At 34.6% G+C, this 16,033-nt stretch overlaps 1 protein-coding gene across 3 annotated transcripts in view; it reads left to right on the top strand.

Moving 5' to 3' along the window:
• PLEKHA5 (pleckstrin homology domain containing A5) overlaps positions 1-16,033 on the top strand; it is a 238,695-nt gene that overhangs the window by 206,348 nt on the left and 16,314 nt on the right. For 2 of the 3 annotated variants that reach the window (XM_029955015.1, XM_029955014.1), the window contains 4 exons: positions 3,548-3,649; positions 6,584-6,695; positions 8,220-8,266; positions 10,103-10,220. In XM_029955015.1, the coding sequence (XP_029810875.1) occupies positions 3,548-3,649; positions 6,584-6,695; positions 8,220-8,266; positions 10,103-10,220 (379 nt within the window). Of the gene's footprint in view, positions 1-3,547; positions 3,650-6,583; positions 6,696-8,219; positions 8,267-9,091; positions 9,281-10,102; positions 10,221-16,033 lie in introns of all 3 variants that reach the window. The other variant, XM_029955013.1, reaches the window with a different exon arrangement.

The raw sequence follows: 16,033 nt of genomic DNA, 5'->3' as shown, positions 1-16,033 counted from the left end.
GATTGAATAATATGATGTCTGGTGTTTGCTTTAAAATAATCCCACAAAGGTAGAATATGAGTACTATAGATGAAGCCAGATGGGCCCAGTTTCCGTAGCTATTGAATTTGGAGTGGGCCCTACTTCTCTGTGTGTCTGAAAAGGGTTAAAAGAAAATCCATGAAAATGCTAACAAAAGTGTAGCACAATAATAGGTATCTTTTTCTTTTTCTTTTCCTGTATACTAGCTCTTCTACATTTATAATTACATTCTCAGATTTGTACAGTAAATGATAACCACTTCTTTCAGATGAAATATAGTTTTACTTCAAGAAGATTAGAAGAGGGACTGTAGGAACAAGTTAAAGATTACACATTTATTTGTATGTAGCAATTTGTGTAACTGTTCCCACAGGTGGATTTGATTACAAATTATTATTGATTCTGGACAAGAAAAGGTGGCGTGGGGCCTGGCTGGCTCAGTCACTAGGGCATGTGACTCTTGATCTTGGGGTTGTGACTTCAAGCCAAGCTCCGCGTTGAGTGTAGAGAGATTACCTAAAAATAAAATCTTAAACAAAAAAAAAAAGGAAAGAGATCTTATTACATTAAAAGCTTGGGAATGAATTATTAGTCCTGTTACTTTCTTAATAAAGATCAAAATATGTCATCACTATCATTTCATTTTAGATATTAAAATACCATTTTTGGTAGTCTGCCATTTCATTGCATCTGAGTGTTGCAGACCTATTTGAAGGTCTTTCTCCTGTAGCGGCCAGGTCTCATCTCAATATAGACTCTAAAGAAGTCACCACGATTAAAAGTTACTTGTTCCACATCCTAAAGTTAGACTAAGTCAAATTCTTGAGAAGTCTATAACAATCTTACATATGCACATATCTTTTTTTTACCTTTGTTAGAGTATAACATATTACCAGAAATGCACACAATTTATGTGCATAGATATGGCTGACATCCATATCAAGACACTGAATCTTACTAGTACGCCAGAAACTCCCTTACTAGTCACTGCTTCCCTAGAGCACTGCCACATGACTTTTTAACTATATGTTAGCTTTTTGCTTATATTTGAACTCTAAAAGGATGAAATCATATAGTATATACTCTTTGGCTGCTTTTAACGTTTTGAGAGTCATCCATGTGGTTTCGTGCTATATACAGAATGAATTTCATTAGCATGAAACTCTCCACATTTTATCAAAAGCACTGTTTCCTGACTTAATGCCTGTGATTTTAAGATAAATGTGTATTTAAAAGTCATTACCTCTTTTAATTGCCTGTCATACATGTGTATCATCTTTTTGACAAAAGAAACCAGGAAGGTCGTATTTCAGGATTTTCAACATGGTACTTGTGTAATCCGTTAAATTCTTTCATGAAATGCTCAGCCAGGTATTGGGAGAAATTGATGTTATTCCAATGCTGCCCCTTTTCTTGCCATCCCCTGTTGATTTGTGTTCTGCCCATGCATAATCATGTTTGAGGAGCTCAAAGGTGAAGGCAGAAGCAGGTAAGCCCAGGAGGATTATGGGACTTAGGCCAAATGTTAGGGTACACTTTCCAGCCTAGAAAAATTGAAAGTATATTGTGTTTCTTCACTCTTAAAATAATTCCTAGCTCAGTCTCTAGCTCTAGATTAATGTGTTTCCATAAGAAAAGGATTCTTGCCATCCCTAAATTGTTCTGACATTTAGATGCCACTATAGCCTTTGGATCCAGCCTGCAACAGACTTTTCTACAAGCGACCTGGTAATGCCATCTGTACTTAATTACTGGGCGGCCATCGGGTCTGTCATCTTCATTTTACCCTCCCTGAAGTCCTCAAAGTCCCACTATTTAAATTTGTAATTTTTGTGATGAACACAAATTAGAAGATGTCTAGAAGCAAATTTTATTAAAAGAGATCAATCTCCTTATTTATTCAGGTAAAAATAGTTTGCTGAAGCCAAGTAAGGAGACTAATATTTACACAATATAGAAGACACAAAAATTGTTAGTGCTTTATCACTCTGCCTTTTAAAAATTTCATTAATTATGAAATCAATTAAGTAGACTGCCTAAATAATTTTTATAATTAAGAGATGATACAAAACTCCAGTGCTGGGACACTTGGGTGACTCAGTTGGTTAAACATCTAACTCCTGATTTCAACTCAGGTTATGATCTCACAGTTCATGAGATCAAGTCCCACGTCGGGCTCTGCGCTGACAGCACAGAGTTTTCTTGGGATTCTCTCTCTCTATCCCTTCTCTTCTTTCTTTCTCTCTCTCAAAATAAATAAACTTCTAAAAGAAAAATCTCCAGTGGCTTATCTTTACTTTTTAAAAAAATATAATTCATTGTAAAACCTGCTTAAGGAGATAGCTTATATTGAAAAAAGCAATTATTCCAAATGACCATATTCTAACACTCATTTTTAATTTTAAAAGTGTATACCTTGAATAACTTTTCATTACCTACATTTTTTTAAGTGATTTTAAGTTAGATGCACAGTAAAAAAAGTAAAATAACTCTTTAGAAGAGAACCTTTACGAACAAACAAGATTATTGTGTATCATGTGGCAACTCTTCTTCAACTTAAAAAATCCTGTTGGGGTGCCCGGTGGCTCAGTCACTTAAGCTCTTGACTCCTGGTTTTGGCTCGGGTCATGATCTCTCAGTTGTGAGATCAAGTCCCTCATTGAGTTCCATACTGAGTGTGGAGCCTGCTTGGGATTCTCTCTCCCTCTCTCTCTGCCCCTCTCCCGTTCATGCATGCACTTGCTTGCTCTCTCTCTCTCTCTCTCTCTCTCTCTCTCAAATAAACATTTAAAAAACAACTCTTAAGAATATTTTAAGTACCCTTTCCTCCACACTCAGTATCATCTTGCCTTATCCCAAGACTGTTGCTGTTTTTAAACTGATGTTTCCCAGGGCAGCTTTGTTCAGCACCGTCCAGGGCAAGAAATCTCCGGTCATCAAAGATTCTTAGACATGAGTTACTAATTAGGTTTATTATATTGCTATAAATTTATTCTAAGGAAAAGTATGTTAGGCTTCCGGTATTATTGAAAACCCAACATGCTAAAATACAATTTATTTTGTATTTTTATTTATGGAGAAACTTTATCAGGGCAGTTAAAAAAGTGCTTTAAAACAGTAAAGGAGGGACGCGTAGGTGGCTCAGTTAAGTGTCCTACTTCGGCTCAGGTCTTGATCTCACGGTTCGTGGTTCAAGCCCCGCGTCAGGTTCTATGCTGACAGCTAGCTCAGAGCCTGGAGCCTGTCTTCAGATTCTGTGTCTCCCTCTCTCTCTGACCCTCTCCTGCTCACACTGTCTCTTTCCCAAAAATAAATTTAAAAAAAAATTAAAATTTTTTTAAAATAAATAAAACAGTAAAGGAAAGGGGAAATGAATTACAGAAAAGGAAAATGAATTACAAAAATCTTTATTTCACCCAATATAAACTTACACAATTATCTAAAGTATAGAAATCTTGTCATTGCAGTGATAACAATATAAAAGCACATTTTCCCCATTCAAGTAATTAAAGCTCTTTGATTTTAGGAACTGGAACGAGCATGGAGAGAATATGACAAGTTAGAATATGACGTGACTATTACCAGGAACCAAATGCAAGAACAGCTAGATCGCCTTGGTGAAGTTCAGGTACAGAGTGAATGTTTTTTTGCATTGTCTCAGCTGGTTTTGGCTAGTATTGTACAACCCACCTTGTCAGATCCATGCATGTCCTTAACAGTTTTTACATCACTGGCCGCCTAAGACTTGGGTTTTAATACATTCAATAATAGGACTCTTACTATCCCACAAAGTAGCCCGTCTCTCATTGTTTAGAAGTTCTTTATTCTGTTGGGTACATGGTGTGATCCCTGTCATGTTTTGCACTCCTGGCTAACTATATGGAAGTTAGTATTAGTGTTGAATTAAATAGATTTACTAAATAAATGGTAATTTATATTTTATAAAATTTATTCTAATCTGGGACACCTGTCTGATTCAGTCAGAAGAGCATGCAACTCTTGATCTCAGAGTTATAATTCAAGCCCTAACATTGGGTGTAGAGGTTACTTAAAGGTAAAAAATAAAAATATATTCTAATCCATTCTATATTAAATGTCTTTTTCTTATCAAACTGTACGTAGCCTGTAGACTTTTGATATACTATTGAATAGGAGAAGCTACAGCACCATTTAGCATAAACGATCTGGAATCAAGTTCCAGGTGTTAAGTTTTCTTACCTATAAAATGGAACAATAATACTTGTCTTAAAGTGTTGTTTTGAGAAGTAGAGGTAATATATGTTTAAGAAAATAATAAAAGTCACTTCATGCTTGTGACCCTGTGTAAATTTGGTCATCTGCATTGGAAACCCTGTGGACTCAACAGACTAGTCAATACAAGGAATAATGGTTAGTAAAGTTGACTCATAGAAAACCAACTGTCCTCCATCTATGCTGTCCAGTATAGCAGCCACTATACTGCATGTGGCTACATGCAGTTGTTGGGCAATTGACATGTTGCCAGTATGACTAAGAAACTGAGTGTTTCATTGTACTTAATTTTAATTACGTAAATTTAAGTGACCACAGGTGGTTGTGACTTCTTTATTGAACAGTGGGTTAATACTAAATACAGTAAGAAGAAAAACTGTAATATCTAAACTGTAACATAAGAACCAACCCAGGGGTTGGCAAACTTTTTCTGTATAAGGCCAGATATTAAAATATTATATGTGGTGCAGGTATATACACTTTGTCACCTAATGTTGGACAGTTTTGTTTTTGAGAATGAGAAATTTCTTAAATGAGAAAATTTATTTTTAGCCTTCAGGCCAAAGCAGTTTACTTGATTTAACTTAATAAAGAACATTCATTATAAAAATGCAATTTCTGTGTTATAAGACTTGAATAAATGGAGACGTGGAATTGGTATACCATGTTTATGGATGGCATAATTTAACATCTCAATAAATATTCTTCCTATAAACTCAACTATTCCAACCAAATTTCATCCAGAAATTTTTGAAAAATTTTAACAAAATGGTTCTAATATTTTAAAGTATAATAAAAGCCAGGATAGTTATTATTTTGAAAAAATAAAGAACTACAAAGGCATTCTCTTTGAGATACAACATTGCACATAACAACTCTACATTTCAGTTTTCACAGCTGTAAAATAATAATAGTGCCAACTTCTATTGGGTTATTATCATGGCTAAACATGTTGATATTTTTGAAGCACTTAAAATAGTATCAGACATAAAACACACTGATAAGTGTTTATTAAATAAATAAGTAAACAGAGTGCTCGCCTGGCTCAGTAGAGCAAGTGACTTTTGATCTCAAAGTTTGAGTTCAAGCCCCATGTTGAACATAGAACTTATTTTTTAAAAAGTAATAAATAAGTAAGAAAACAAGACAACATAAACTTAAAAAGATGGCATACTGGGGAGAAGTATTGTTGACCACTAATTCAACAAAAGTTATTATTTAGATCTGCAAGAATTTTTTGTTTGTTTGTTTGGAGAAGCAATACATTAGAAAAATGGATGGAGAATATGACTAGCTTTAACCTCTAGAAAGTAAAACTCAAATTGCTAATAGGTGTTTGAATATTGTTCACACCAGTAATCAGATAAATGAGAAATAATACAAAAATGAGATTTTCATTATATACCTTTCAGATAGGCAAAATGATTTTTTTAATTATTGCAAAAATAATATGTATTCTATGTAGAACATGTGCACATATTTGGTTTTTATAACTGAAATTTATTCCCTAGAAGTCTATGTCACTATTCACATCTCTGGGTTATTATGGTGTTTGGGTCATATGTGAATATTTCCTACTTTTACTTTGATGCTGCCAGTCCTGTAGCTTAGAAAACTATGTAATGCCTCTTTGAAGCAGCATTAGTACATAGTCTTCATGTTTATAGACTTTGAAAGCATGTTTTCACCCTTTGGAGGACTTTTTTAGTTTACTAATGGAAATATATTGATTTTATTCTAATATGTACAGTTGTCAAAAATTGATTCAATGAAAAAAAATTTTTGGTTAATGTGACAGTTTGCACCTCATTGTCCTTTTTTAAAAATATAAATTTACATTTCAAAAATCATAATTCTTTTTATCAAAGTATCAATAAAAGTCATAGAGTTATATTAGAATATTACTTTCAATATGATCTTATTTTCTAGAATTTCTAGAATTTAGGAAATTAGTATACTTCCCCTTTTTTTCTTCTCCCTTAACATTATTTTTTTAGTTTCGGTTTTGGGAGTTTCTATTTTGTTTTCTTTTGTTTTTGTTTTCCATTTTTTAGTCCCTTGTAATCAACAGTAATGCAAGGCGAAGCTAATTGAAGAGATGTGGAATAATGCACTTAAGTCTGAGAAATTGAATTTTTTTTCTCTCAGCTTTATTATCTTTGCTACAGAAGTTACAAAATTGGGAGAGTCACATAGATCATATTAAGTATTCTCAAAACTTAATCTACTACAGTTCTCATCTTTTAAAATATATAATTAGTGTAGTTTACAACTTTATTTTTTTCTGTATGTGTTCTCTTTCTACTGATAGACTGAATCAGCAGGAATTCAGCGTGCACAGATTCAGAAAGAACTTTGGAGAATTCAAGATGTCATGGAAGGACTGAGTAAACACAAACAGCAAAGAGGCACTACAGAAACAGGTAAATTAGCTTTAGATTTTATTCTGCAGTAATTGACCATAATATGAGATCTAAATGGAGTGATACAGAGCCATCTGGCTGGCTCATTCGGCAGAGCATGCAACTCTTGATTTCAGGGTTGGTTTGAGCCCCTCGTTGGGTGTAGAGATTTCTTTAAAATAAAAAAATTTTTCTTAAATAAATAAGTGGAATGAAACATAGAATTGGATTTCTTTTGTTAAGGGATTTTTGACATCAGAAAACAGGCACTCCTGTAACACTGAATCAGTCCACAAGTGTAGAAAGTAAAAAGCAATCTGCCAACCTCACCAACAACAAAATAAATTACTCTTTTATGTGTTTAATTATACACACACAAAATGTTTTGTTTTTAGGAATTTTTTTCCCCACAATAAAAAATGGAATCATATACTTATTTTTCAACAGTTTGGTTTGTTTCTCCTTAACAGTACAATGCAGTAATAGCTGTGTAAGAATTCATTGTATAGATGAATTATGATGTGTCCATTTCTGTGTTGTTGGACATGTAGTTTGTTTCCAGGTTTTGAGTTTGTTTGTTTGTTTGTTTTTCTATCATAAGCCATGCTGTTATAAGCATTATTGTATATATGACTAAATATACATGCTAGTGCTTAGGGATTAGAGAAGTAGGAAATGAGCATACATCTTCCATTTTGATAGGCACTGCCAGATTGACCTCTTAAAAAATTGTACTTAAATACATTTACATCAGTAGTACTTCAGAGAACCCTTTTCCCTATATTCTTATTTAAACTAGATATTTTAGTGTCTGACTCTTGATTTTGGCTCAGGTTTGACTCATGATCTCAAAGTTTGTGGGATCCAGCCCTACATCAGGTTCCATGTTGACAGCATGGAGCCTGCTTGAGATTTTCTCTCTCCCTCTCTCCCTCCCTCCCTCCCTCCCTCCCTCCTTCTCCCTCTCCCTCCCCCTTCCCCCTCCATGACCTCTCTTTTTCTCGAAAATAAATAAACTTAAGGGCCCCTGGGTGGCTCAGTCAACTGAGTATGACCTTCAGCTCACATCATGATCCCACAATTTGTGAATTCAGGCCCACATTCATGAGTTCAATCCCCACATTGGACTCGCTGGTGTCAGAGCACACTTCAGATCTTGTGTCCTACCCTGTCCACGCTCTCTTTCTCAAAAATAAAAACAAAAGTAAATAATTAATAAATCAACTTTAAAAATAAACTAGATATTCTTTTATTTTTTAATGTAATTGACCTCAAATTCTGAAAACATTAATAAATGAGGGATTAGAACTGAAGGCTTTTTAAAATAAGTGGAATGGGGGCACCTGGCTGGCTCAGTCTATAGAGTTTGTGACTCTTGATCTTGGGATTTGTTAGTTGAAGTCCCATGTCTACTGTAGAGACTACTTAAATATACAATCTTAAAAAAAAATAATAAAATGAAATATATGAAATTCTTCCTTTTTTATGTAGACTTAAAAGATATGTTTAGTATAAGTAGTTAACATTTTATAATGTTTTTAATAGGTATGGCAGGATCAAAACCTTTCTCAACAGTTAAGTACAAAAGTGAGGTAAGTTTGGATTGTCTATCTCTAAATTATTTTAAATGTGTAAAACATGAATTGGAATTTAATTGTCTTCATAACAAAAATGTTTCCTAAATATATTTAAATTGTTGTTTTAATCTTGAAATTTCACTTATTCAGTAATTTGATACTTATGACAAATGTAATTTTTCTTCCCTTAATGAAAAATAAATAAATAATAAATAGAATCACTATTTTTCATTTATGTTAGAACTTTAATATTGTCATACTTTTTCTACTATATAGTATAATTACTATAAGTAATTTGAATATTTGTCATTGTTTCTTATTCTTGGTAAAATTCATAGGATGATTGATGAATAAGTTCACTGTGTCATGTATACCATAAAGAAATTACAACTACAAAGAGATACTGTCAACCTAATTGAAAGCATTTGTGGTCTTGAATTTTTATATTAAAACCAATCAAAAATAAATGTTTCTTTATTTTTTCTCTTAAAAATTACAAAAACAAATAGGCAGAAAGATTTTTAAATTTATTATTTTCTTCTATTTTTAAAGTGAAGCACAGTAGTCTCCTACGTCTGTTTTGATTTTGAGCTTCAGATTAAAGCTAACCTGAATGTTACAGGGGGAAAAAAAATTAGATAAAATCATATTTAAGACTGAGTTACCAGCTATCATAAACATTCTGTATTTTACTTTTCAATATGAGACTGACTTTTGGCTTGGCAGTGTCTCTTTAATTATCTTAAAGTAATTTTTAAGTTAACTTACCATTGCAGAGAATTTAGATATACTTAATTCAATGTGCTCATCTAAATAAGGTGACTGTTCTACAATCTTTAGGAAGAGGAAGTAGTCCCACCTCGTCCTCCACTTCCTCGGTCCTATGACTTTACAGAGCAGCCTCCCATAATCCCCCCTCTGCCCAGTGATAGCAGCTCCTTGCTCTGTTATAGCAGGGGCCCAGTCCATCTGCCTGAAGAAAAGAAGATTCATCAAGTTCAAGGATATCCAAGAAATGGATCTCACTCTGTAAGTGGCTTCAGTAGCCACAGAATAATCAATCATGTACATGCCCTCTCATTTTTGGAAATTAATTTATTTTACACTCAAATTTTTTTTATTATAACCCCACTTTTGGCCAGTGCTTTTTTTGATTGTTTGTTTATATATAAAGTTATTTTCTGTGTTTTTCCTGTTTTGATTTTACCATTCTCATTTCTTAATATTTTAATAATTTAATACTTCATAATTTCATATTTCTATATAAAGTGTTACTTTGCATTTGTCTAAGAAGTCTTATTTTAAATATACCATTTTAGGATATTAGAGGTAAAGTGATCTATTTAGATCAGAAAGAAGCAAGAATGAAAAAGATTATTACTAGGAATGAAAAGAGGGTTGGGATGTTGGCGTTCCATCTAGGAAAACTTAGAGGATGTGGACATTGTCAAGGAGAAACATTCATTACCCATGAAGGCTGAAAATAAGAGGTGTGGGGTTAAGAAACATGAATTGTGGTAAGCTAGAAGTCGGAGGGTAAGGAATAGGGCTAATTGAGTTAATATGATAGAATTATTTTCAGACCTCAGTTTTACTGTGCTAAAAAATGTTCTAATGACTTTGTCCCTAAGAAGAATATTCTTAATTTGAAAACCAAAACTTTTACTGATTAAAATAGTTTAGATTTTTTTCGCACCTTAGTTGTGACCTAAATGTCAGTTGTTCTGTGTCCCCAAGATAGCTGGCTGAGACTTTTAGCTTTCAGGGTTTGATTTGAATCTTTAGAGGTAAGCATTTTAAAAGAAACTTGTAGCAATTTGTCTTTTTGAAATTGCACGTCGTCTTTTTAAGGGTCCAGATTATAGACTCTACAAGAGTGAACCAGAGTTAACAACAGTGGCAGAAGTTGATGAGTCTAATGGAGAAGAAAAATCAGAACCTGTTTCAGAAATGGAAACTTCTGTTAAAGGTCAGCTTTTGGAATCTATTTCGTCTCCTGTGTTTTTCAAACATTTTAGCTGTAAACTCAGTTTACTTGTTGGCCCAGTACATAAACAAACCCACAATCCCTTAGCTGAAACCTTTGGAGTCTGACGATATTCAGAAGTTTCTGGTACTAGGAAGGTTACATGACGTGTACGTAAACCATACATTACATGGCATTTCAGCTAGGCGTGAGGCAGCATCCTCTTTTGAAATCAATTAATATTTCTGGAATATTCATCCTAGGTGGGATAAAGACTAAAAAGCTTCATAATGCCAAATTTTTTCATTTCCTGAGATTTGGAGAGAAGGAAGCTTTAAGGTTTTCTGTTTCAAAATTATACATAAAAGATTAAGGTCTGAGGGATACCTACTACTCTTACTAGGTGTATTTGATTTTTTTTATTGGATTTTATTTTTACCAGAAACGATTTATTTATGTATGTATTTATGTATTATTTATTTATCTTATGTTTATTTTATTTATTTATTTTTAGGATTCTCTACACCCAGTGTTGGGGTTGTGAATTCAACCCTCAGATCAAGAGTTACTCTTCCAACTGAGCCAGTCAGGCACGCTGATTTGTGTGTAGCGGGGGGCGGTCATTATTCACTGTTCTAAAGGAAAAGGATAGAGGGGGGCACTGTTCAAGATTAAAAAGTTAGAAAAGGCCAGATATAGCCCAGTGCTTTAACCTTGATTGGATTATGGTTTTTAAAAAGCCTCAGTCAGCTGAGCCCATCTTCCCCTCTTCCTCACCGCCCACACCCAGCTTGCACTCTCTCTCCCTCTCCCCTCTAAAAATAAATGAATATATATATATATTTATTTATTTACTTACTTACTTATTTATTTATTTATAAAATAATAATAAAACTTGAAATCTCTAAAGATTTTCTTGTGACAATTATGGAAATTTCAGTGTATTCACAGATTGTCAACAGTAAGTGAAATTGTGGTTATATATAGGAGAATGTATAAATGGTTCACCAAAACATCTGTGTGTTGTGTGTGTGTGTGTGTGTGTGTGTGTGTGTTCACATACAGTTGTCTTGAACAACATAGGTTTGAACTGTGAGGGTCTACTTAAATGCAGATTTTTTTCAATAAATGCAGTACAGTACTATAAATGTATTTTCCATATGGTTTTCTTAATACAATTTATTTTTTCTAGCTTTATTGTAAGGATACAGTATGTAACACAAATTAATACCATAAAAATATATATAATAACCGTACAAAATAATGTATTGATTGGTCAACAATTAATTAAGACTGTTAGTAGCTAAGATTTTGAGGAATCAAAAATTATATGCGGGGACACCAGGCTGGCTCAGTGTGTAGAGTATGTGACTCTTGATCTTGGAGTCGTGAGTTCAAGCTCCACGTTGGGCATAGAGTACTTAACAGCAACAAAAAAATTACCTGCAGGTTTTCAACTGCACAGAGGGTCAGTATCCATAACCCCCATGTTGTTCAAACATCAACTGTATCTACACAGAGATAAAGCAGATATCTCTATATCTCTGTAAATATAGATTTTTCAGAAAAATTACTACTTACTCATCATTACCCACCAGGCTGATTTTTTTTATAATCTTTAAAAAAAAATACTAATGGTAATGTTCACTTAGCTATTTCCATGATTGGAATTTTTTTTTTTTTTTTACATCTTCCAATGTCAGGACTTGGGGGGTATTTTTTTCGTTTTTTAATGTGTATTTTTGAGAAAGAGAGTGCGAGTAGGGAAGGGGTGGGGTGAGGGGATGGATAAAGAATCCAAAACAGTCTCCATACTGTCAGCACAAAATCCACCATGGAGCTCAAACCCACACACCCATGAGATCATGACCTCAGCCAAAGTTGGATACTCAACTGACTGAGCCTCCCCGGAACCCCAAAAACATAATATTTATATACTTTTCTTATTGTCATCCAAATGATTACTTTTCCTTACTGAAAGTCTATTAACTTTACCTTTTCATATACAGATGTAAGTTAAACAGTCACTGGCTTAGCCTTTATATGGTGGTGCATATTTCTTTTTAATTTTTTAAAATATTTCCATTTATCTATTTTAAGAGAGATAGAACACGAGCAGGAGAGGGAGAGATAGCAAGGGAGAGAGAGAATCTGAAGCAGGCTCCATGCTGTCAGTTTGGAACCCGATGCAGGGCCAGAAATCACGAATCGTGAGATCATGACCTGAGCCAAAATCAAGAGTCTGATGCTTGCTTAATCAACTGAGCCACCTTGGTGCCGCAGTGGTGCATATGATTACAAATACACAGGAATTACTAACCTACAAACAAATTTTTTGTCAATATAGCTAACTAGATGCCCTGGCCAATCCTCCTATTCCTATAGAAGGTGATTCTAATTGCTAGGTGATACCATTTTAATTTTGTTTTGAGAATCTTCAACAAGTTGAGGAAACGTAAAGAAAGGGATACTCACCTTATGGAAAGGGTGGTGTATTAGTTTGCTCAGGCTGCCATAACAAAATATGAGTGGTTTAAACAACAGAAATTTGTTTTCACGATTCTGGAGGCTAGAGGTTCAAGATCAGGGTCTAGCTGGATTTGGTTTCAGGGAAGGACTGTATCCCTGGCTTGCAGATGCTGCGTCTTGCTGCACCGCCCCCGGGCCTTTCTCTCAGCTCAAGCAAAGAGGAAGCAGATGCGAGCTCTCTGATATCTCTTTCTGGGGGGTTACTAATCCTGGCGGATCAGGGGCCTGCCTTTGTGACCTCATTTAACCTTAATTACCTCCTTACATGCTCTGTCTCCAAATATAGTCACATCACAGGTTAGGACCTCACATGAATTTTAGAAAGTCATAATTCAGTTTGTAACAGGAGGGATCCAGTAAGTTAAGTGGAGCACTTAAGTGCCTTGTGACAGGACAAAGCTCAGAACCTGAACAAATTAAGCATCTGATAGGATGGCCCCTCAAGGAAAGCTGGAACCCTCCTAAACCTGTACTCTTAGTGAAAACTGAGATTAATTAGATTTCATCAAAATTTAAAACTTCAATCCATTAGTATATGAGAAAATATCATCAGTGTATATATATACATCTGACAAAGGCTTTGTATTCAGAATATATAAACAACTCCTGCAAATCAATAATAAAGACAGCCCAATAAAAAAGTAGGCAAAAGACTTAGACACTTAACAAATAAGATGTACAGTATATGAAAAAGTTTACAACTGATCAAGCATAAATGCAGTTTTGATGCAAATTGAAATCAAAATTGACCCCTTCTGGAATCACTGAAATTAAGGCTGACTACCAAGTGTTTGTTAGGACATAGAGCATTTGGATCTCCCACACAATTCTGATGGTAGTATAAGATAGAACAACAGTTTTGTAGTTTCTTACAAATTTCAACATGCAAATTTGAACATCCAGCAACTCTACATATTTACCTAAGAAAAATGGAAACATCATTCCTCAAAAAACACAAGGATTTTTACCACAGTTTTAATTCATTGTAGATAAATTTAGAAGCCACCCCTATTTCTGTAAATAAGAGTATGGACAAACAAATTGTGGTATTTTCAAACAGTGGAGTACTCCAGCACTACTGATGTACATGTGTGACTCAGCATCATGTATAAATCTGAAAAAAAATTAAGTGAAAAAAGCCCAACACTAAGGAGACCTAGTGTATGAGTCCCTTTATGTGAAGTTTGAGAATAGGCAAAACTGATCTGTTGGTGGAGAATGGGACAGTGGTTGCCTTGGCAGAAGGATGGGATTGACTGGCAGGGAGTTTTGTGGGGTGACGGAGATGGTCTTTGTCTTCACCGAGATGATTACATGGGCATACGCATGTGCACCTGGGGGTGAGAATACATTTACCAAACCTCACCAGTTGTGCACTTAAGACCTGTTCATTTTAGTTATACATTTTGTATCAATAAAACTTGAAGGAACAGTAAAGATCAAGTTTAAAACTAGAAAGTTTGCCTCTTACCCGTCGTTTGACAGAATTCTACAGTACTTTCCGATAGAAGGAAAGTGGTCAGATACGGAAGGTCTAAGAAGCAGAGAACTGAAGTATTGGATAGCGATAGCATACAACCAGGATGAATTTTGTTATTAACATTTCTAAAGTCCTTGTATTGTTCCAGAGGATGGTAATGATCATGATTACCTTTAGACTTCAGTTAAGTTCTGTGTGTGTGCTTAAGGATAAGATAAAGAAAAGAAATACACTGGATAGTTTACAGTCTAGTAGGGAAGCAAACAACAGAAATCCAAAAGAAGAAAAAGAGAAAAATAGAGGAAGGAAGAAAATGCAAAGTAAAAAATAGGATGGCAGAAATAAATCTAAACATGTAATTATGGGGCACCTGGTTGGCTCAGTCGGAAGAAAATGCAACCCTTGATCTCGGGTCATGAGTTCAAGCCCCACATTGGGTAGAGATTACTTAAATAAATAAAAGAACTTTTAAAAAAACTGAAATTTTAGTAACATTTAAGATATACATATATATCAGTAATTATAACAAATATAATTAAGGGTGCCTAGGTGGCTCAGTAGGTTTAGCGTCTGACACTTGGTTTCAGCTCAGGTCATGATCTCACAATTCATGGGATTGAGCCCCACGGCAGGCTCCACACTGATAACATGGACCCTGCTTGGAATCTCTCTCTCCTCCTTTCTCTGCCTCTCCCCTGCTGACATGCACACGTGCTCTCTCCCTCTGAAATTAAACATAAAATTATACATATATATGTATATATATATATGTATGTATATATATATGTATGTGTATATATATATAATTGGGCTAAATGCTTCGCTTGAAAGAAAAAGATTGTCAAATTGGATTAAAATATAGAATATAGCTGTATCATTTTATAAAAATATCTAAAACTAAACAAAAAAATTGAACATAATGTTGAATGAAAACATCAAGTTGTAGAAAGATACATGACATACAGCTCCATATATGTGTATGTTAAAAATACGCAAAACTAAAATAGTATTTTTTTGAGAATTCACATATTACAGAACTATAAAAAAAAGCGGGGAGAAGATAAACGTGTAATTCAACAGTTACTTACCTCTGAGGAGAGACAGGAAAGGAGAGGGGATTAGAGAAAGCTTAAAAAAGGCTGTTGAAGATAATATTTCTTAAACTATGTGAAGACTAAATGGATAGGTCATTCTTTATACTTTGCAAATATTTTATACTTATTCCTGTGTATCTACTCTGTTTAATAAAAACAGTAAAGAGAAAAGTCTCTTTCATTTGTCCAATCAGTAATTTTGTAGTAAGTGTTAAGTAAAAATTTGGGTAGTGTAGAAGTTAATGAAATCCTGGGCATATAGCCGTGATTTGGAAAAACTTTTATTTTAAATGTATTATTTATGTATTTTGAGTGAGAGGGAGAGTGGGGAACGGGCAGAGAGAGAATCCCAAAAAGGTTCTGCACTGTCAGCACAGAACCCAGTGCAGAACTTGAACTCAGGAACCACGAAATCATGACCTGAGCCAATGTCAAGAGTCAGGCACTTAACCAACTGAGCCAGCCAGGCGCTCCTGGAGAAACTTTTAAAGCAGAGATCCAAACCGGCCACTCACAAACCAGATCTTCGTTCTCCTTCTTGTTGATGAATGTACAGTATGTGACCAAGATTTAAAAAAAATCAAGGAGGGGCGCCTGGGTGGCTCAGTCGGCTAAGCCTCCGACTTCGGCTCAGGTCAGATCTCAAGTTCGTGGGTTCGAGCCCCGCGTCAGGCTCTGTGCTGACAGCCAGCTCAGAGCCTGGAGCCTGCTTC

The sequence above is a fragment of the Suricata suricatta genome, chromosome 10 (assembly GCF_006229205.1).
Source record: "Suricata suricatta isolate VVHF042 chromosome 10, meerkat_22Aug2017_6uvM2_HiC, whole genome shotgun sequence".
Lineage (NCBI taxonomy): Eukaryota > Metazoa > Chordata > Mammalia > Carnivora > Herpestidae > Suricata > Suricata suricatta.
This window is presented reverse-complemented; position numbering and strand designations above follow the sequence as displayed.